The sequence below is a fragment of the Thermobia domestica genome, chromosome 11 (genome assembly GCF_964235325.1).
Source record: "Thermobia domestica chromosome 11, izTheDome1.hap1.1, whole genome shotgun sequence".
NCBI lineage: Eukaryota > Metazoa > Arthropoda > Insecta > Zygentoma > Lepismatidae > Thermobia > Thermobia domestica.
In genome coordinates, this window is record NC_137464.1 from 12,818,298 (window position 1) to 12,840,868 (window position 22,571).

A 22,571-nucleotide genomic window follows, 5' to 3' on the forward strand; every position below is an offset into this window, starting at 1 on the left:
CAAAGCTAGTCCATTTAATCGTTCTTGAGATATACTTGATTTCAAATAATTCTTTATTAATTTTAGTTAAACTAGTTCAATACACAACAAATGACAAAAGTGTGTCTTAATTTATATGTAATTTGTCCCCGATCAGTGGCAGAACTTTAAAATCAGGTTTCTCCGCAAAAATTCTTTTCAGGGCCCCTTATGCCTATAGAACAATTCAATTCTTTCATGTTTCTTTCCAACATAGACGTTCGAAATCAGGCAGTAACACAATGTAAACACAAGTAATGATGCACCCATTGAGGTCCGAAGATTTTTTCGGAATAGCCTACAAAATGCAAATAATTTTGTGTATTTGCCCCCTGAAATTATGCTAATTGGGGGATCCAGACTCTCAGACTGCCTGTTCAGTGTTTCGTCCACACATATTTTAGGGGGCCACTCCCCCCGGGAGGAGATCAAAATAATACGTCTATAATATTATAATAAATAAAAGAGTACCAGCAGTGGCCCTACTAAGTGTGCCCCCCGGAAGATGTTTTCTGAATAGAAAACTGCACCTACAGGCCCGCTAGGGATGCGCACGATACAAGATTTGTGGCTGTCTCGTCTCGAAAATGTGCTGTAAAAGTGATGGCTCGACTCGAAAAATGTATATTTCTCTATTGGAAGAGCCGTGTCTCGACTCGAATTTTGTCTGGAAAATTCTGTCTCGACCTGGCCCCTTGCGCATCCGTAGCACCTATGTCGGTACATCCCTGAACACAAGTAACTAATAATCAAAACTCTACTTTGCATTAGAATTATTACTAATTTAAAATATCGCTCCATCTAAATTTATTAGCAGAGAATGGATTAATAATTATTGTTATCTGTCATAATAAAACGAGCATCTGTATACGCTGCTGTGATTGAAAGTGAGAGTACTGAAAAAAATACTTGTCATCCAAATGACCTTTCGTCGCTTTCGATTATATCCTTTCAAGTTCTATACTTATATGCCACGTGAAAACTAATTGTATTCAAACAAGTTTTGAAATACATGAAATTTAATTCAGACCCGTAACCGAAATGACCGTATCGTTCCATTTTAATTCAACAATTAAATTACTGCAATCAGGTTAAAATAAATTTGTCAGCTTCAAAAGAATGTCGACCTGCAAATGCTTCGTTAACAGTGACTGATATTGACAACTCCCCACCTCAATATTTGTCTAATTTTGTCCAGCACTCGAAAGAAACTCTTTTAGAGCCTTCGGTTGCCTCTTATCTTCTTTCACGTTTTGTAGCTTTCTTTTCCGATAAAATGCTCACTTGGTTTTATATCGTTGGTCATTATTATTACATGAAAAACAAAGTACTATTAAAAAGTGAAAGCACACATCATTATAAATTAAAAATATAAACAAAAACGAAATGACTTAGGATAGAAATGAAAATGTTGACGAATGACAAATGACTAATAGATATTAACAAAGTGAGCATTAAGCACTGGACAGCGATTGTGAGTCATTAGGAACTTAAGTTAAAATTTCCCTCAGAAATGATTTTTAAAGAACCCATTTGTACCGCCCGTCTTTTCTTAGTATTCGCTCCACTCCCTGGACGAATGGACAAGAAAGCCTACTTGCTTGCATGGGGGCCCGAAGAATGTTTTTAGGGTGGTCATCTCCCTCGTTACTATATTACGTTTGGTATTTTTATTTGTATTAAGAAAATCTTAAGAAATTATACATATACATTATACTTCTCGTAAGCCAGGTGGGGCCTGGCCCTTTCGTCCCCTTTTGGGTGCCCATGCTTGCTTCAACTTTGATAATGTGCATTTCATTTACGGTGATCTTTCTCAACCCTTAACTGTTGAGAAAGGAATGAAGAGTCTGTTATATTTGTATTTTGTGCATATGGTGGGATTGTGGAAAGAATACCAGTCTTTAGCTCTACGTCATAGTGCTTAATACAACATCTACAAAGCTAAATTTACATTGATTTTATCTCATATTCGTAAAATATCCCTTTTTCCTCTTTAAAAGATCTATCCTGTGCCATGGAAATTTTCCTCAAACTAGCATCTCTTGTGAGTGTCGCATTGGCATCAATTTCTAGAGGCTATCAGGCTTAGCGCCTATTTTGAATTCTCCCTGTATGTTGTTATTGTTCTTCAAACAAGAAATTGTAATTATTAAATAATAAAGAAGAGACTTCCCTATGTTGTCACCTCATCCCAATACAAATTCATGCTTACCATTTTCTTTCTAGTTTCCGTAACTTCATCAAAACAAGCTCAGCCACGCCGTTTCAGCAATTAACAAACTTCCCTATTGACCAAGATAATTGTGATGAGCTAGTCATCCACGTGCGGAGCACCAGGAAGAAGCGAAAGCAAAGAAGTAGAACAAAACCAGGGGACACGGGACCCTCGAGGTGAGAAGTGTGACAGAAGCCGCCAGAAACACACTTCGGACCCCTATTCAGAAGAGTCGTCGTAGCAGCAATTGAAAGACGGTCGGCACGCCTGGGCCCTCACCAACCATTGCATGACAGAGGTGTCATTCTGAAGAAGCCAGGACATCTGGGAGCTGTTGCCCTGAGGTCGAGAGGTACTTCACTCTCGAACGTGAGGTCCGGGATCGATACCAGACGGAAACACTCAACGAATTGGAGGATAAGGCTTCACCCGATATTTGAAGAGGCTCATCATATCGAAATGGCTGAGGTACAGTAAAACCCTTTCCTTTCCTAACCTTTGTGTCTCTGTGATTTCTTCTATTAGAAAACATGCATTTCATTTTATTCATCCCCAATTAATTACTTCAGCGCTGTACTGCTCAGATCCCCACGTACTTTCTCTCTTGCCATGCGAAGTGCTATCCCCACATTCTTTCAGTAAAGAACTGATAATTGAGCAAATAACTGTGGTTGTAACTCCACAGTACAGTACAGCAAGACATTGATGTGCGAGTCCATTTCATTTGTAAAGGGGTGTTTTACAGCCAACCAAGCGAAGATTCGACTTTATTGTCCTTTTGATGTATTTTATCTGTATCTCAGTCTGTACAATATTTATTCGAAGCTATATGAGGAAAATTTTTCATCATAACATTTTTAAAATGAATATTTACATTTAAAACAAAATTCATTTTTCTAATTTGGCGCCCTGTTCACCTGGCGCCTCCTGCGAACGCAGAGTTCGCAGGATTCAAGATCCGGCCCTGCAGTAACAATGGAATTCTGTATTACCGCCCGACTATCGTTGTTGTGAAAACATTCATCATAATATGACGTAGGAAAATGAGTTACATTAAGGTCTAAGATCTAATATCAAAGTTGAAACATCGCAAGTAAAACAAAAACATATAATAGCAAAAAGTTTTGAAAATAATTTCAGTTTAAACTAGCTGCGACTACATTTAATTCAAAATTGAACTTCTGGAGCGCAACATATGAGCGTAACTAAAAGAAAAAATCAATAAGAACAGTCGGGATTTGAACCTAAAGAAAACAAGTAGGAGTCCCTTATACTAACCATTCATCTACTATATTTTGTTTACTAAAAATATTTTCCATGCAGCAAAATGCCATTTCACACTGAAACATTAACAACATAAGAACAAAGTTTTCAAGAAAATTTGCCAAAGCTTATGTATTAAAAGTATCCCGGTATTCGCCCAGTGGTACTGCAAAATCACTAGTCAGGATGCCTCGTATCGAAATTTGATCCTGGAGACTCCCAATTACAAAGGTCAACGCTAACCAGTAACCTACGTTCGCTCAGTAAATGTCATGAAATTACTTTTCTGTAATTATTTTTGGAAAATGTTTATTATTTTCATGAAGCAAAGAGTGCATCTTCTACTTGGGTTGAGAACTATATACTATACTTCTAAGAGTCAACTAATAGTTGATGTTTATTATTTCCGTCGATTTTCTACGTCTGCTAAGTTATTTCAATTTTTTTAAGTTCTCCCTTCCGGTTATGACAATGATTAGAAATGAAGAGTCCTCTTCTTATGCAATTCTTGACCATTGTAACATTTTTTAGTCTAAATTCTGAATTATTGAAAATATTTAAATTAGTTAGAATGAAGAGGATAATACTAAGAAACATGATTAGAAAAAAAAGAAACATTGTTGTTTAACGAATTGATAGAATCAAGCTTTTTCAAAACATAAAAAATACTGTATGGTATGGGATGATCATGGAAAAAGTAAAAATAGCCATCGAGGACACACTAACCAACCACTGTACGCAGGTAAGTCAAGGTTCGTTAACTTGAAAATGAAATGAAATGTAATCTTTGAGTTTTACGTCCCGCGGTTATGCCGATTAGGCTAAAGGAGACGGTGATGATGAATAATGAATGAAATGGTGGAATGAAGAAAGTGGGAGGAAACGGGAGAACTCCGAGAAAACCCATGTACACGGTGTTTATCCACCACAAAGTTCACTTGGCGGGGACTGGGATCGAACCCGTGACCCCAAGCACCAGAGGTGAACGTTATATCACTGATTCGTTAACTTGGTAGACGTACAGTGAGCAAAAAAAAGTATTCGTCTCAAAGCGCACACAATATAAATTGTCTCAGATATTAAAGGAAAGAAAGCTCTATCGCACAATAATATGCTCATAGGTTTGTCTATATTTCCCAGCATGAAATAAAGGAAGAAACAAGTGAAACTTTGTCTTTCGTTTTCTACAGGTTACAATAAAGAAGAGAGACGTCACATTTATTGCCAAAAAAGTATTCGTCTTGTATCTATACCAGAAGCAACACACTCTTCGTAACGCGTGTCTTTGGGTATTATAGCTGCAAAGGCTTGTGTCAATTGGTGAACTGTAGTCAAAGAGTGTGTGTGTGTGCTGCTATTGGAGTCAACAACGAACAGAAAGCAACCAGGGGAAGACGAAATGGGCCGGAAATCAAAAGAAACAAGTGAAGAGGAAAGACGAATGATGATACGATTGTTTGGTAAGAGTGAATCGTTTAGTGAGATCAGTGCTAGACCCCTATGATTGGTCGGCCTATTACCACCATTAAAGGCCTCATATATAACTTTAAAAAGACAAAAACATACAAGAATCTGTCGAGATCTGGGCGTCCATCACAACTAAAGCAGCAAGATAGACGTCTCATCGTACGTAAAGTTAAGAAGAATTCGAAGTGAGTGTACCACTCATAGCTGCGAAGCTCGAACAAGAGTCTCCAAAGAGAGTGTCAGTCCAAACCGTGAGAAACTCCTGCCCGTTTTTGTGGGCATACTCCGAATAGCCCACAGAAATCCATATATCAGAAAAATCAACAGAAGAAGGGCCAGGAGTATGCAATATCACACAGAAACGAGATATTTGACTTCTGGAAAAGTTGTTTTTCACTGATGAAGGCACATTTCATTTGTTTCAGTGAGATGGACGAGTTCTGGTATAAAGGAAGAAGAATTGTGAACTTGAGGAAAATAATCTTACAGGTACAGTGAAGTACAGGGGCGGCTCAGTACTTGTGTGGGGGTGCATGAGTGCGTACGGGGTTGGAAAATTGTTTTATTGTGAGAATAATGGATCACACAGTATATATCAACATCCTGAAGACACATCTTCTCATGAGCGTTGAGCAAATGGGCCTGGCAGGGGATTACATATTCATTCAAGATAACGATCCGAAACACACTGCGCTGAATATGAAGCTGTGGCTCTTATACCATGCTTCGAAGTGGATGAAAACCCTTCCAAATTCACCGGACATAAATCTAATTGAGCATCTATGGCACTGTCTGGAAACAAACATACGAAAACACCATATTTCAAATAAGACTGATCTTTAAAACGCATTGTTGACAAAATGGGGGAAAATTACCAGCGTAACAAGAGAAAATCTAGTTAGATCAATGCCAAGGAGGTTGCAGGAGGTCATACGGTGAAAAGAAGAACCCACGAAGTATTAAAAGTTGGGGAACAACACCCAAGCTATTGCAGATGAATAGTATTTCTTAGTAGACGAATACTTTTTAGGCGTGAAATATGTTTAGTTCATTTTATTTGTACGTTTTCGTATGCTTTGAATATGAAATAACTTCATCTCTATGTTTGGTATATATATATATGTAGTGTAATGAAATATCTGTGTTTCGTTCTTCCTTTTACTATTGAGTTGAATGCAAATTATATGCGTGCAAACATTTCAGTTCTGGCCGGACGAATACTTATTTTGCTCACTGTATATGAAGAAATCACTAACAGAAAATAGGTGATAGCTTTACGCCTAACCATCTCAGCGACCTCGAAACTATGAACTCTACACGAACATCGGTTGTCGTTTTCGATCATTTTATATGTTACTACCTTTCAAGGTCGCAAGATGTCTTGCCCCTTATCCCAATGCATGAAAAGCAAATGATATTTTCGCCAGCCAGGGGCAGGGAAGGAAGAACGCACACAACTCGCTGTATAGCTTTAGGGCAAATACCTAAAGGCACAAGCAATAAACCACTTGACCAAGAGCAATGTTGCAAAACATAAGACAAGGTGAGCCCACGCTCAGCCTGTTCGACACAAAATCACTGACCCTTCGAACAAGATAACATTATTGCGCTCTCAGAGTCAGGTTTTAATTGCATTTGTGTTGAAGTATGTTTTCTTTGATTTTTAAACATTTGATGAATTTCTTACACACTGTTGTGTATAATATTTTCTATGTGGAATATTATTGAATATTTTCTACTGTACACATTGGTAAATAGAACTCATCTGTATTTCTTACATTGACTTTGAAAACTTTGGCAATGCCCTCATGCTCTGTGTACGGCTTTAAAATGAACACACGAAATAGAAAAGTTGGTGAAGCGAATGTCAAGTTCTGTTCATTTCCAAAGCAGGGAGATTTACAGCAATTGTAAAGCAATAGGGGTGTAATTTTGTTATCTGTGGTTGGACCCAAAAAGCCGTAGGTCCACGCTGTTTATGCCCTTCAGAGCTGAGCTGATTTTGAGTTTAACATCCCGTTCAGCAGCGAGGCTATATGATATGTAGACCTACTGGTTAACGTGGAATCCGAATCACATGAGCTCCCACCGGGAATCGAACCTGGGTCTCCCACGCCAAACGCGCGTACGCTAAGCTTGTGCCCTTAGTTTTATGAATTTTACCAAATGAATGAATATCTACATATTTTAACACAGTATATGAGTTCTTTGCTATATTGCTTTGTAGAAATATTTTTGTCATTAATTTGCTTATTATGTATCTTTCTATATAAAATAACAAGTTCTGGCTGGCTGATTGATCAACGCTAGGCCAAACCGCTTAAGCTAGAAACTTGAAGTTTAGAAAGGGCATATGATTTGTAATGTAAGGTCCCACTAAAAGAAGAATATTTGGAAATTTGAAGGGAAAAGGGAGAAAGAGAAGTGGCAATTATCTTAAAATGCCCATACCTTGGAATCTTTGAGTGTTAACGACATGAAATTTGGTATATGGACTTCTCATTTAAAATAATTAGATATGTATGTAAGCGTTTTTATGATATTTGCCCTAGAAAGGAAGAAAATAGGGTAAAGTTACAATTGTTATAATTGGATGGTCATAACTCGAAAATCGTTAAGGTTATTGACATGAAAATTGGTTGAGTTGATTTTGAGTTTAACGTCCCATTCAGTAGCGAAGCTATATGAAACGTTAACCTACTGATTAACGTGGAATTCGAAATACATCAGCTCCCGCCAGGAATGAAAATTGGTGTTTCGGTTTTGCAAGTAAACCAAACCGCTTAAGCTAGACATTAAAGACATGTTTCTGCGTTTTTTCATTTTTCCATAGAAAAAAAGGTTTAAATTGTAATTGGTAAAATAGAATGGCCATATTCCAAAATCCCTTAAGAGTAGAAACATCTTGATTAAAGATGTATTTCAGCGTTTTATATATATATATATATATATATATATATATATATATATATATATATATATATATATATATATATATATATATATTACGGTTAGAAGAAAACAGCAGGAAGACAAAGTTGGGAGTTGAAATTGTTACAATAAGATAGCCATATCTCGAAACCACTTAAGATCAGAGGTCTTAGGGATATGAGAAGTGAGAGGTCGGAGAAAGAGCAAATGCAAGCGTCTGGGGGCGGACTCCCCGCCTAGCCCAAAGCAAGTTATGCAATAAAAAAAATTTTTGCATCAGTTAGACTTTACACGGCGGTTTCTGGGTGTTGGTTTTTGAAGCTCCAAGTTAATCACATAACTTCAATTTACATGTCTTTATTTTCTAAAATTCAGCAGTTGTTTATAAGTTGGTATTTTGGACTCAAATTTTACATTTAAATTCATATGTTTTTTCGTTATTTATATCTGGTATCAACTTTGTTTTCTTTATCAGAAAGATAGAAGAAATTTTCGATTATTTTTACATGTTCCTGTGTCTCCCATGATAGAACTAGAGGTGATACGGGTTTCGATTCCCGTCAGGAGTCGTGTGGTTCGGGTTCCACGTTAAGTCGTAGATGCACGTCTTGTATAGAGTAGTAGCTGAAAGACACGCTGAATTCTATATCACCTCACCTCGTGACATATTTTAAGTTTGCATAATTTCTAAACCACTTTTCTTTCTTTCAATCTCCTCCTTCCTCTTAGGACAGGAAGGTACGCTACTGTACCATATGCGTACAACCCTTATGGGACTAGGTAGTGAGTTGCGCAGTTTGAGTAGCACACACGAATAAACCACGCTTACATTTATTATATATAATTAATAAAATCTCATATTAGGACTTACTCTGCACGTCAAACTTTCAACATATGTGACTTTTTAGATTCTGTTCTTCTTCTGCTTTATTATTATTATTATTATTATTATTATTATTATTATTATTATTATTATTATTATTATTATTATTATTATTATAGCTATATGAAGCAATTATCTCGGCAAACTTGGTTAATACACACCATTCAGCAACCGGTAGTTGTAGAAATCTGGCTTTTTCAACAGTAGTTGTTAGCTCAATCGGTAGAGCGCTGAGCCATTGATTCAAGGGTTGCGAGTTCGAATCTAGTCTAAGTCAAAAGATTTTTTCCTGATATAATTCTTGAAATGGAAATGTTTCTCTCTTCGCCTTTATCTCGTAATTCTGAATAGAGATGTTTGGATGTGAAAGAAAAAGTATACTAGAATATAAGAAAAAAGAGGTAATTTACATGATACCTTCTGCAATTTTTAACTATATTTTCACCTATCTAGGACGTTTCTAAAAAGTTCAGACTTCTAGAGCTCCTTTTCGCTCTCTTATGTGTCCTTTAATTAATTTCTACAGTTACTTAGTGAATCACATATACATATATTACAGATGTCGTATCTCTTTCTCTTCTCTCTACATCATGTCTGGAGATGAATGTTTTGACAATAGGTTACAAACACGATTTTAAAAAATAATACGATCTGCGATATCAGTGATACATATTGTGGTGTTTAACTTAACATATAAAACAATAAATAGAAAAACTGAGAATACGAATCTTTTCGTGCACTGATGCTTCAATAATAGTGAACTGATGTTTCAAATCTGTGTCTTTACTCCCTTCACCTATGTTAATTCCCTAGTCAAAATAAAAACTCTTCAAAATTAATCACAAATTCTTATACAACCATCCCTTCCTTGGAGTACTGCGCGGTCACATACCCGTCACTGCGATGTAAAGGCACTTATGGCGACGAGGATACATCATATTTGGATTTACAAACCGGTCTGAACATATTATTGATTTTGATCTTTAAATTAATAAAGTTTTATTATAATTATGTTAGTATGTATGAGTTTTCGCTAAATACTTCATTTTTTTAAAAATAAGTATTCAATTATTTATATGTTGCCAAAAGATTTTGTAGAGAGTAAGGTCCAAATCCCAAGTAGCAAGAAATGTTATCTAACATATATTTCCTTCCTTTTCCAGTTTTTCACAAGCAAAAATTATATGATCTATAGAACCATTATCTTTTTTGGCACGAACATAGATTAGTTTCAATTTTATTTATTTGATATAATTTGGATGGTGTTAGTACAGTATTAAAGAGTAATCGGCAGAGAAAAATTATTTGATGTCTTGTCCAGTTATGTGTGATGTTCCATGGTTTAGATTTGTTTATATCCATAATATTAGAGTAATATATGTCTGATCCTTGTCTATTAGCTGATTTCTTATCATTTATTAATTGAATTTGTTGTAAATTGACTATTGTTTTGAGATATAGATGATTAATCTTGATTAATGCAGGTTGTCCTTCGTCACATGCGGATTTCGCAGCTAGGTCAGTTTCATCATGTGGTTTTATGTTTGAGTGTAACTTTGTATGTAAAATATATATATATATATATATATATCCTTTTTCTTCTAATTCTTTATATAAAATTTTGATATTAAGTAAAAGGCATGTAGTTTTGTTAGTCCAATTAGTCTATTGTAAAGCATAAAGTACACTTAAGGCATCAGAGCATACATATGAACAATATAGTTTTAGAGTTTTAATGAGTAAAAGAGCTTGTTGTATTTGCTAAAGTCTCTCCTTCCAATAGTGTAAAATTTTCGGAAGTTTGAATTTTTTAACTATATTTAAATCAGGAATTAATATTGCAGCACCAACATTTTTTCCTCTTATATTTTGATACATCTGGGAAGAGTAAGATGCAATTAGTAGGAAGTTGATGCAATTACAAATTCCAAATATTTTTGTTATATTTTCTATTTTTTTCTAGATTATTAGATGTGAAATATTTCGGCTTAATAGGCTTAATTTGTATTAAGTTACTAAAATAGTCAATCATATAATAGGGTAAAGATAGTGTTTTAACTATCATTCCTTCATACTTTTTAACAGTGATAAAAGCGTGAAAAATCCATGGTAGATTGTTCTTGTACGGTATCCTTGCCTTCTCATTTCCAGCTATATTATGAATCTGATGTAGTTTATGAAGAATGGGATTTTTTGTTTTCGCCATTCTGGATAAGATAAAGTTTTCGCCTAGTTTACATAGTTGGAATTGTAGAGGAATCGCTCCAGTTTCTTCAAAAATAGTATTTCTTGGACAGAAATTAAGTTGAGATAGTATAGTTTTGAATATATCATATGAATTTTGTCAATCTCTGATAAAAATAAGTCATTTCCTCCGTGTAAAAGATACTACCATATAAAATTTTATTTATGATGCATTGTGTAATAATTTTATGAAGGCAGATAGAATTTATTCTCCATCGTTTGGAACTTAAAACTTTTAAGTATATTTTGGTATTTATTTAAGGTTGTGATGAAATAAGATAAATGATGTTTGCAGTTTAGTTTTGTGTCTAAGTAAAGTCCAAGATATTTAAAATAGTTATAATGATATGTCCCTCCATTATAATTTCTGGAATTATATATTGTTTTATCCTCGTAAATAGCGAATATATAGTTTTGCTCCAATTAATTTGAATGCCATTATGTAAAGACAATTTGACCAGTTTGGTTAGGATATGTTCTAATTTATTTTTTCCTTTGATAAGATCGTTGGTAGCCAGTATTATTACATTGTCATCTGCATACAAATATATTTTAATTTCTTTTGGTATCTCTCAAATTAGATCCAATCAGGGGCAGATTCAGGACGGACTTCTTGGGGGGGGTAGTAATACTGCTACTTAGAGCTACTTTTAAGAGCTCTAAACTTTTTATGCATGGGTTTATTTATATATAAAATGAGAAAGTTTCCTCTTCTCGGGGGGCGATCGCCCCGATTGCTTCCCCCTGGATCCGCCCCTGGATCCAATATATAAATATTGAAAAGGATAGGACTCAGCTTGCTATATTGAAGCAGGTCAAGGGATGTTATTCGTGATTTACTGTAGGTTTTATTTAATTTAATAGATATTTTCCTATTTATAAGTAAATTGTGAATGAATCTGATGAATTTAGTAGGAATATAGATTTTATACAACTTTCCAACAAGAAGATCTAAAAGAACTGAATCATACGCGTTTTTAAAATCTATGCTGATAGCCATAACAAGATATGCTTGATATATTTCAAAAATACCTGGTCCAATTGCTTCATTTGTTGAGGAGGCTTTGCGAAAGCCTGTGATATTCTGAGGTAATATTTGATGATATTCTAAAAACTATAATAGTCTATGTAAAATCAGATTTTCAAATAATTTGAGAGAGCACGGAAGTAAAGCAATAGGTCTGTAATTATCTGCATTGCTAATATACTTTTTCTTAATTTTTGATAATGGGAATAATTAGTATTTGTTTCCATTGGGATGGAACGTGACCTGTTTTCCAAATAGTATTATATATGTCTAAAAGTATAGTTTTTCCATATTCTGAGATGTATTTGTAATGATTATAGTAAATCCCATCAATTCCAAAAGTATTAACATGCAAGTTGTGAAGTATAATGTTGAGTTCCACCTGAGAAACCTGTTTCCAGAGTAGATGATTCTCTTCTGAATAGATATTGCATGATATTTTTTCTTGAATTATTTACATTAGGCGGAGTTAATTGATGATGAAAATTAGTAAGCCAGTTTTGTTTAGTATTACAAAATTCAATTTTTATCTGTGAGTTCTGATATTTTATTATTTGTTGTTTAAAAATTCCCAAATTTTGTGCTTGGGAGTAATAAAAGAAATATTATTACAAAGCGTTTCTCAGCTTTTTATTTTGTAATATATATATATAAAGTAATGCCCTTTTGTCGTACTGGACTACACAGTATGGTAATTTATATAAAGATGTTATTATACAAAGCTTTCTGAAACTGTTCTGCTGTCGTATGCATTTTACAAATAGACTTCTAGTGATGTTATGTTGGATCCAGTTTCTTTGCAGTACGACAACATACAACACAGTTGTTAGGTTTTATAGTTTTCACAATTTGGTTCAGTTATTCTACTTGTGTGCTCGCTTCTACAATGGATCACGTTGAACGTTTCCCAGCATGAACTGAGCTGAAGTTTGGCCCATAGCAACGGTCGCCATCCCACTTGCGGGAAAATTCCTAAAGGTCACAGTGATGAGTTGAACAGAGCAATATGTTATGCAAGATTAAACAGAAAAACGAAATCTACGAATTAAATTTTGCATATGTAAAGTAAGTATCATTTAGATTAAGTACACATACCAGGTAAGTACAATTTTCCTTATTTATTGCCTGTTTCCAAATTATTACATTCAGTACATTATTATAACCGATGAATATATAGATTATTGTTATATATATAAATGTTAATGAATCTCTCTTCTTTATTTAGGTATACCACGATCTACATCTCTTCCCATCGGATCTAATGCAATATGAGGTGGTAAGTATATCATTTCTTTTCTCTCTTTCTTTTTTTATAATATTTATATATTTTACTGTATTTTATTTATTTACTTATTTATTCATTCATATTCATTCTTGCTTATTTTACTTTATATCTATATTATTATTATTATTATTACCATTATGTATATATATTTCTTTTCTCATTCGTAGATTAATCTAATAAATATATTTTTCTTTCTTTCAGATCCATAGCTTCCACCTTGACATATTTATATTCCGATTATAAGCAAGAGATGCACATATATACCTACAGTATTCAATTGAAGATCATTTCCAAAATAAATTGTTAATTGATGTTCCATGTTCATAGTTTAGCTTAGGTTATTAATCATTATACATATATATCCATAGGTTAGCACTTTTACTGTATAAGAGTTACGAAATAGCCACTGAATTTTATTTATACTTAAAATTTAGAATAATTTATTTTAAAGTTTGTAATATTGTTTACCTCATTGTTTACATGGTGATTGATATTGAGGGAGAGAAAGTCTCCCCGAATCTGTTTTGATCTATCGCTGCATATTATTTTTATTTTCAAAACTCACTATTACGAATATCCATTATAACACCATTTTTCTACTTATTTATTTATCGATTCGAAAAAGTTTATATATTTTAAAAAGTTTATATCTTTAGATGCGTACCAAAATCCTTATTGCCAATTTACATATCGTGTAATGCGCTATGGTGCAAGTCTAGAATAGCGGCGCATTACAGACTCCCCTTTGTCTAAAAGAAAAATTTTGTCAATAGATAAAATTTTTCAATACTAATTATGAAAATTATTTCACCGAATTATAATTTTCTCCATCAGAATGTTTAGGTGTTTGTAATTCCTTTCTACTCATCCATTTGTCATATGACTATTACATTTGGATTTCGATTTAAAGTCATCTAATTCCATGGGTATGAAGTTAATTAACATTCATTGTTGTATACTTATGAATAACATACTTTTGGAAAATAAACAATAATAGATCTAATTATGAAACTTCAATAAATAGATAACGATAATAACTAATTCAACTTAAAAGTGGCACTTGTCCAACATAACACATCTTTAAAACTCGAGGATTATTCTTGACTAAGTTAACCAGTATTAAATACAAATTGCTGCTTCCGTATTTGAAAACAGTGTTTTGGTTTATGTACTTTAGTTTTTCCTTTTCTTTGTCCCTTCTGGATGTACCAGGTCTTTTTTCTTCTTTTCTTCCTACGTCTTCCACCAGTTTTTAACTTCTTTCTACGTCTATGTTTCTCAGCTACTTCAGAAGACTTTTTCCATTTCAAGTATTTTACATTCATCTTGATAAGGTTTGCTAACTTCTTCTTTCTCTTTTTACACCTTTTCCTGGGTCCAATTACATTTAATTTCAGCGTTTTCTTCTGATTTTCAAGTCTAGACTCTGAAGGTTCCTTCATTCTTCCTTTCTTCAACCAATATCTACTACTTGGGTTTTTCTTTTGGCTTTTCTTCAATTGATGTCTACTCCTATAAGACTTCCTCTTTTTCTTTCTCTTTAGTAGGTGTCTGATACTGCTTAGTTTTATCATTCTTCTTTTCTTTAGTTGAATCCGATTACTACGGTTTCTCCAAATCCTCTTCCTTCTTTTGATTGATAACAGTTCATCCATTTTTCCTTGTATCCTCTCGCTTCTAGTATTTTTCCTATTTCCAGACATAGGATGCTCTATCTCTTCTTTCTGGCTTCCTTGTGTAAGTATGATTTCTATCTTCTGTAGTTCTTTGTTATCCTTACATTCACATTCCTTTCCTGACTTCTTATCATCGTATTCGTTCTCTACTTCTTCCAAGACTTTAACTTCCTGATCTGCCTCAGATGATTCTTTTTCTTCTTCTATTTTATTATCTTTTCCATCTGCATTAACTACACCATTTACATCAAGGAGTTCTTTCTCTTTTTTCTCCTTAATTGTGTTTCCTCTTTCTGTCAGGTTTTCGCCACACTCCATTTCTTTTCCCTTCATTTCGATTTCCATTTGACAAAATTTATTGTCTATTCTTTTAAACAAATATGCTGTAAAATTCACTATTTCATTTTCAAGTTCGGCTACTTGAGAGTACCAGTAGGTGGATAACTGGCTAACAAATAAATTTTCAAATTCCTTAGATTTCTTCTTTTCTACTTTTTCTTTATCATTATTCCCTTTCTTCTCCTTGGTTCCTTTCTTTTGAATATCACTATCTTTCCTCTTGTCTTTTTCTGAATAACTATTGGTTTTCGATTTTCGTTCCTTTTTCTTTCTCTCATCCGTTGTATGATGGCGAGTTCTTTTCTTTTCCCTTTTAACTATTTCTTCGTCAGACATAATTATGACCTCTTCTTTTCTCTTACTTTTCTTCTCGCTATCACTCTTGTCACTGTTATGGGATTTTCTCTTTCGTTCCCTAGAATCATTTCTGGTAACTTTCTTCTCTTTCTTTTCTTCTCTATGTCTATAACTTCTATTTTCCTTATCCTTTGATTCACCTTTACTCTCACTATGATGTTTATAACGTCTTCTATCTTTGTCTTTTCTTTCCTCTTTGTTGTCACTTTTGTTTTTTCTCTCCTTTTTCATATCTTCTGTATCACTTTTACTTTTCTTCGATTTCTTCTTATCCGTTACATGTTTCGTTTCATCTTTCACTATTTTCTTTTCTCTTCCTTCGTTCTTTTCATCTTCTATGCGCATATGTCTTCTGTTTTCTTTATCTTTTACATTTTCTATTTTATCTTTTACCAATTTCTTCTCTTTTCTCTTCTTTTCATCTTCAACAACATCTTTTATTATTTTTCTTTCTTCTTCCATATCTATCTTATTCTTCTTTAATATTATTATCATTCGGAAGAGCCTTATCTTCTTCCCTCTTATCTATCTATCACCATTTATTTTTTTTTACAATAAAATATTTATTTATTTATGTAATCCACAGTAGAATTTTAAAAACTTCTCCAAGTTCTTGTACCATTCTCCTTTTCACAACGTTGTAATCAATCCTATCCTGAAGACTGGGATCGCCATTTTTACTGTAATGCCCTTTTGTCGTACTGGACTACACAGTATGGTAATTTATATAAAGATGTTATTATACAAAGCTTTCTGAAACTGTTCTGCTGTCGTATGCATTTTACAAATAGACGTCTAGTGATGTTATGTTGAATGCAGTTTCTTTGCAGTACGACAACATACAACACAGTTGTTAGGTTTTATAGTTTTCACAATTTGGTTCAGTTATTCTACTTGTGTGCTCGCTTCTACAATGGATCACGTTGAACGTTTCCCAGCATGAACTGAGCTGAAGTTTGGCCCATAGCAACGGTCGCCATCCCACTTGCGGGAAAATTCCTAAAGGTCACAGTGATGAGTTGAACAGAGCAATATGTTATGCAAGATTAAACAGAAAAACGAAATCTACGAACTAAATTTTGCATATGTAAAGTAAGTATCATTTAGATTAAGTACACATACCAGGTAAGTACAATTTTCCTTATTTATTGCCTGTTTCCAAATTATTACATTCAGTACATTATTATAACCGATGAATATATAGATTATTGTTATATATATAAATGTTAATGAATCTCTCTTCTTTATTTAGGTATACCACGATCTACATCTCTTCCCATCGGATCTAATGCAATATGAGGTGGTAAGTATATCATTTCTTTTCTCTCTTTCTTTTTTTATAATATTTATATATTTTACTGTATTTTATTTATTTACTTATTTATTCATTCATATTCATTCTTGCTTATTTTACTTTATATCTATATTATTATTATTATTATTACCATTATGTATATATATTTCTTTTCTCATTCGTAGATTAATCTAATAAATATATTTTTCTTTCTTTCAGATCCAAAGCTTCCACCTTGACATATTTATATTCCGATTATAAGCAAGAGATGCACATATATACCTACAGTATTCAATTGAAGATCATTTCCAAAATAAATTGTTAATTGATGTTCCATGTTCATAGTTTAGCTTAGGTTATTAATCATTATACATATATATCCATAGGTTAGCACTTTTACTGTATAAGAGTTACGAAATAGCCACTGAATTTTATTTATACTTAAAATTTAGAATAATTTATTTTAAAGTTTGTAATATTGTTTACCTCATTGTTTACATGGTGATTGATATTGAGGGAGAGAAAGTCTCCCCGAATCTGTTTTGATCTATCGCTGCATATTATTTTTATTTTCAAAACTCACTATTACGAATATCCATTATAACACCATTTTTCTACTTATTTATTTATCGATTCGAAAAAGTTTATATATTTTAAAAAGTTTATATCTTTAGATGCGTACCAAAATCCTTATTGCCAATTTACATATCGTGTAATGCGCTATGGTGCAAGTCTAGAATAGCGGCGCATTACAATATATACTATTGCTTCATGTTTCTGATATGAAATTTTCTTTGGATTTGTTTTATAAGAATAATTTAAGTGATCTTTGACATGAATTTATAGCTCTTTGACAATCTATATTCCACCAGATTTTGTAATTGATTTTGGATTTATCCTTATTTAGCGCACATTGTTGAGATTGATATGAAGTTTTCTTTAATACGGAGACGTTTTTTTTTATCATATTATGGAAGAGATTATTATATCTCATACCTCCTAAACCATTAGTTTGTTATGTCCATTAGTTTGTTCAAGTACAAATTAATATAGATTCCAGTCTATATTACAAGTAACCGATTGTAATTTTGATGTAAAGATATTAGTAATATTCTTATTACTAAAAATTGTAAGATTTATTTCATGTGTAGAGAATATTATTGGATAATGATCACTTCCTCCTGGATCAAAATAAACATTCCAATAAGTATGTATATAACGACGATTTTTAACCATGGTTATATCTGGTACAATCTTTCCAGTTTTAGTTAGTCTGATTGGAGTACCATCATTCATAACAAGATATTGAGAGGTGGGATAATGCTTGTAGAAAATTATTTCCTGCAGTATTTCCTTTAGAGCTTCCAAACATTGTGTGTTCATATCTCCAATAATATAGTCAAAATCATAATTCAAAAAGATGTTTTTCCAGAATTCAACATTTGGAATATATGGAGAAATATAATATTTTAAAAAATTGACACCCTGTATAAGTAAAGATAGATATTGAATGTTTATAGAGAGAATTGATGGTAATGTGATTAATTTTAAATAATGCAAAAAGCAAGCCCCCCCCCCCATATCCGTCGTCTCTATCTTGTATTATTATGTTATAATTCTTAATAGATAACGGAAGATTTGGCTTTTTTCCAAGTTCCTTGTAAAAGTATGACATCCGGGTTTAAAAATGTAATTAATTTATGAATGAAGAACACTTTATTATAGACGCTTTGACTGTTCCATTGAATAACAGTGAGTGAGCGAAGTCCCTTGCTTTTTTTCCGTAATCATATTCTTTAAGGATTTAAAGTATGATAGATCTGTGTTACTAAGTTTCCTAAAAAGGCATGTGAAGCATCTATATTTTGTGATGATAGTTAGTTGCCACCAATTTCTTTAAATCCTAAGTATGCCTCAAAGAATTGTTGAGAAAAAAATTGATCAGTTGGATTTGGCTGTTACTTATGTCAGAGGTAGTGCTCGATAAGGCTGAGAACCTATCGGATTTCGGGAGTGAAAATTTATCGAGTTGTCATCGGTTATTCGAAACCGTTCGAGTATTTGAAATTATCGAAGTTTCGGGTATTATTGAAATTTCGAATATTATCGAAGTTTCGGGTATTATCGAAATTTCGAGTATTATCGAAGTTTCGGGTATTATCGAAATTTTGAGTATTATCAAAGCTAGTAGTAATAGAAACTTGTCTAGCTAGTAATAGAAGTAATAGTAATATTAATAGTGAGAAAACAGTAATATTAATAATAGTTGTAACATCACGAACACGCTCAAAGGAGGAACAAATACTCGAATTCAAGAGAGTTCCCCTTATCGTAAGGGAACAATAGTGTATGATGAAAGCAAAGGGGAACATTTTAAAATAAGTTCCATCAAAATCGAACAATCTGTTCAAAAGTTATCGTCGGGCATCACATACAAACAGACAGACAGCGCGATCTACTGTATAGCGAGCTTCGCACCCAAAATTCCCAGTTTGTTTCAATGATATTCGAAGTTCAGATATTACACGAAATTTAGACAATTTCAAATACTCGAAGGGTTTCGAGTGCTGGCTTATAAATTTTTAAAACCGAAGTTTGATAAGTCTTCAGCCTTATCGAACTTCCTTACCTCATCCTATATCAGAAGCTGTCTCCATCAAAACATTAATTTAAATCCTCGAAACTAGATGCAAAATTTTCCTTTTTCTGCCTGCCCCCTTTGTTGACGCAATCGGTAATGTGATAGTTTGTAGACTAATGGGTTCTTCTACAAACTGCAGAGTCGTTTTGACGTATGATTACCGTCGTACTAAAGGCCTGACTACTGTAGGAAACATGTGTTAGTTGAACTCATGGCACTAATTACGCGTCAGAATGACTCTGCATAAGGCCCATGGTGTCTTGGATTCCAATCCTGTTCAGGTGATGCATGTTTTCTCTTCCTTGCTCCCTCTCTCTCTCTCTCTCTCTCTCTCTCTCTCTCTCTCTCTCGCTCTCCCCTTCCCTGACAGACTTCTTAATCCTTGTACGTACATAAACATTTGTCTTAAATACATGTGGGTAGAAACTCTTCTTTCACTTCATTTCAAGGGAGGCAACTTTTTAAATGAACACCCTGCATATGTGTAGTACATATGTACAGCTATGATAACCTCGAATGCATTGTTTCTTCCAGATCTTTCAGTAGTTGCTGCTTTCAAACAATTCGAGACTCATGAACAATTCGAGTGGCTCAAACTCTCGAATGTTTCTAACATTTCGAATGTCTCGAATACTTCGAGAGTCTCGAACATTTTGAGTATCTCGAACATTTCGAGAGTCTCAAACAATTGGAGTGTCTCGAACAATTTGAGAATCTCGAAAGTTCGATAAAATTAAAATTCTTTATCAACGAAACGGTTTTGAAATTTTATCGAATTGTTATCTATTACTCGATTATCGGAACAGCCCTAATCAGAGCATGCTTCAGGTGAGGAAAAATTGGAAGTCTGTCCTTTTTTTTTTTTTTTTTTAATTTGTGTTGAAACTATTTAGATTCGCAGGGGAATCTATTTGATTTTTAGTATGACAGTTTCTGTATTCATTATGAGATTCGTTTTATTTCGTATTTTACGAGTTAATAATGATTCGAATTGAATGAGATTATCCTTTGAAAGGTTTTGGAAAGATGATTTCGGTGAATTAAAAGAGTGTGATGATTGAGTCACATAAGAAGAATTTGGAATGATGAGGCAGCTTGATTGCTGAACCTTTTTTTTTTTTTTTTTTTTTTTTTTTTTTTTTTTTTTTTTTAGTATCATATTCAACACTAAAAGAAGATTTCTTCATTTGTAAGTTCATCGACTTATTACTATTTAAGGTTGCACATGAATTAAATTTAGGAAATTCTTTCTGTGAGAGAGGTTTATTTTGATAATGGCTGAAAAGGATTAAACCTGAGAAGAAAAGGTACGAAGCTTACCAATTCTATTATTTGCTTTATTAAATGAAAGTTTTTGCACAGCCATTAGTTGCATAATCTACAGCTGCCTCTTCCTCTCCTCACACTGCTCAAAATCTGCCTCATGTGAAGCTCCACAGTTAACACACTTTGGATTGTTATTACAATTGCTTTCATCAAGCAATTGACTACATTTTTCGCATAGGTTATGTTTTAATTTATAGGAACCAGCTATATGTCCGAACTTCCAGCACCCATACTTACACTGATACCTGGGATATATGTTTTCACTGGTATAGATAAATAATATATTTTAATATATTTAAGTAGCTGATGGGAGTCAAACGTAAGTACTACGGATCGAGTAGGCATTCTACCTTTCTTGTGATCATAACGAAATATCCTACGTACAGAGACGACAGGAGCTTCACTCTTAATATCTTTTAATAAATCGTCCATAGTGTTATCGGGATCTACATCCTTTATTATCCCGGTTGACAATAAAATGTGATTCGGGATAAACGCTTCATATTTATTTTGTCTTAGAATATTATGATCTAGAAACGTATTTGTTTCTGTCCCTGATTTAAAAGTGAGTTTGATCAGGTTTCTACCAATTACATTAGAAACAATTATTCTTTGTATGTCAGCTAAATAGAATTTTCAATTAAGTGACATGATATGTTCTTCCCTAGATCTTCTATACATGACTTTACATATACATATACGGTGCAGAGTGATGAGATGTATACAAGTTTTTTTTTCCTAAGTATGTAATTTCATTATTTTGGTTACTTATATATACAGAAGTTTGATCTTTTGTGGAAGGATAATTTGAAACATCATCTTTATCTCAGACAATTTCAAATATCGTTGGAGGTAAATCAGACTTTTTATTATTATCTATTTGGTCTAGGAATTAATTCGTGCGGTTGGTACGCACACATTGAAGCTGTAGTACAAACACAAAATACATAAATACCTTAAGAAAAATATTGTCCATCGCTAGCCACCACTTTCGCCCATCTGTCAGGCAATGTACGGATTCCGTGGCGAAAGAAGTCCTCATCCTTGGAAGCGATCCAGTCAGAGACCCATGTTTCGATATCTTCTGAAGAAGTAAACCGCTGTTCAATCAAATCGTTGTTCATGCAATCGAACAAGTAGTAGTCCGAAGGAGCAACGTCTGGTGAATACGGCGGGTGAGGTAAAACTTCCCATCCGACATTTTCTAAATAGGTTTTGACCGGTTTTGCGACATGTGGGCGAGCGTTATCATGTTGAACAATAAGTTTATCATGTCTGTTCTCCCATTCTGGTCGTGTTCTGGCCAGAGCTTGCTTCAAACGCATTAATTGTCGTCGATAACGTTCTCCATTCATAGTTTCACCCGGTTGCAGCAGCTCATAGTACACCACACCTTTCATATCCCACCATATGGACAGCATAACCTTTGCACAGTGAATATCTCGTTTTGGTTGTGATGGACCTGGTTCACCTGGTTTCACCCAGGCCTTTTTTCGTTTAGGGTTCTCGTAATGGATCCACTTCTCATCACCCGTAATAATTCGATGCAGAAACCCCTTTCTGCTCTGTCGTTGAAGCAGCAATTCGCAAATGGTTTTTCGT

General features: G+C 33.7%; 1 protein-coding gene across 1 annotated transcript; it reads right to left on the reverse strand.

Annotated features, from left to right (window-relative positions):
• Positions 1-14,445: 14,445 nt before the first annotated feature.
• On the reverse strand, positions 14,446-16,053 carry LOC145664824 (uncharacterized). Its single transcript, XM_081731817.1, has one exon. It carries the CDS (start codon positions 16,051-16,053, stop codon positions 14,446-14,448), a length of 1,608 nt encoding a protein of 535 aa, XP_081587943.1.
• Between the last annotated feature and the right edge of the window lie 6,518 nt (positions 16,054-22,571).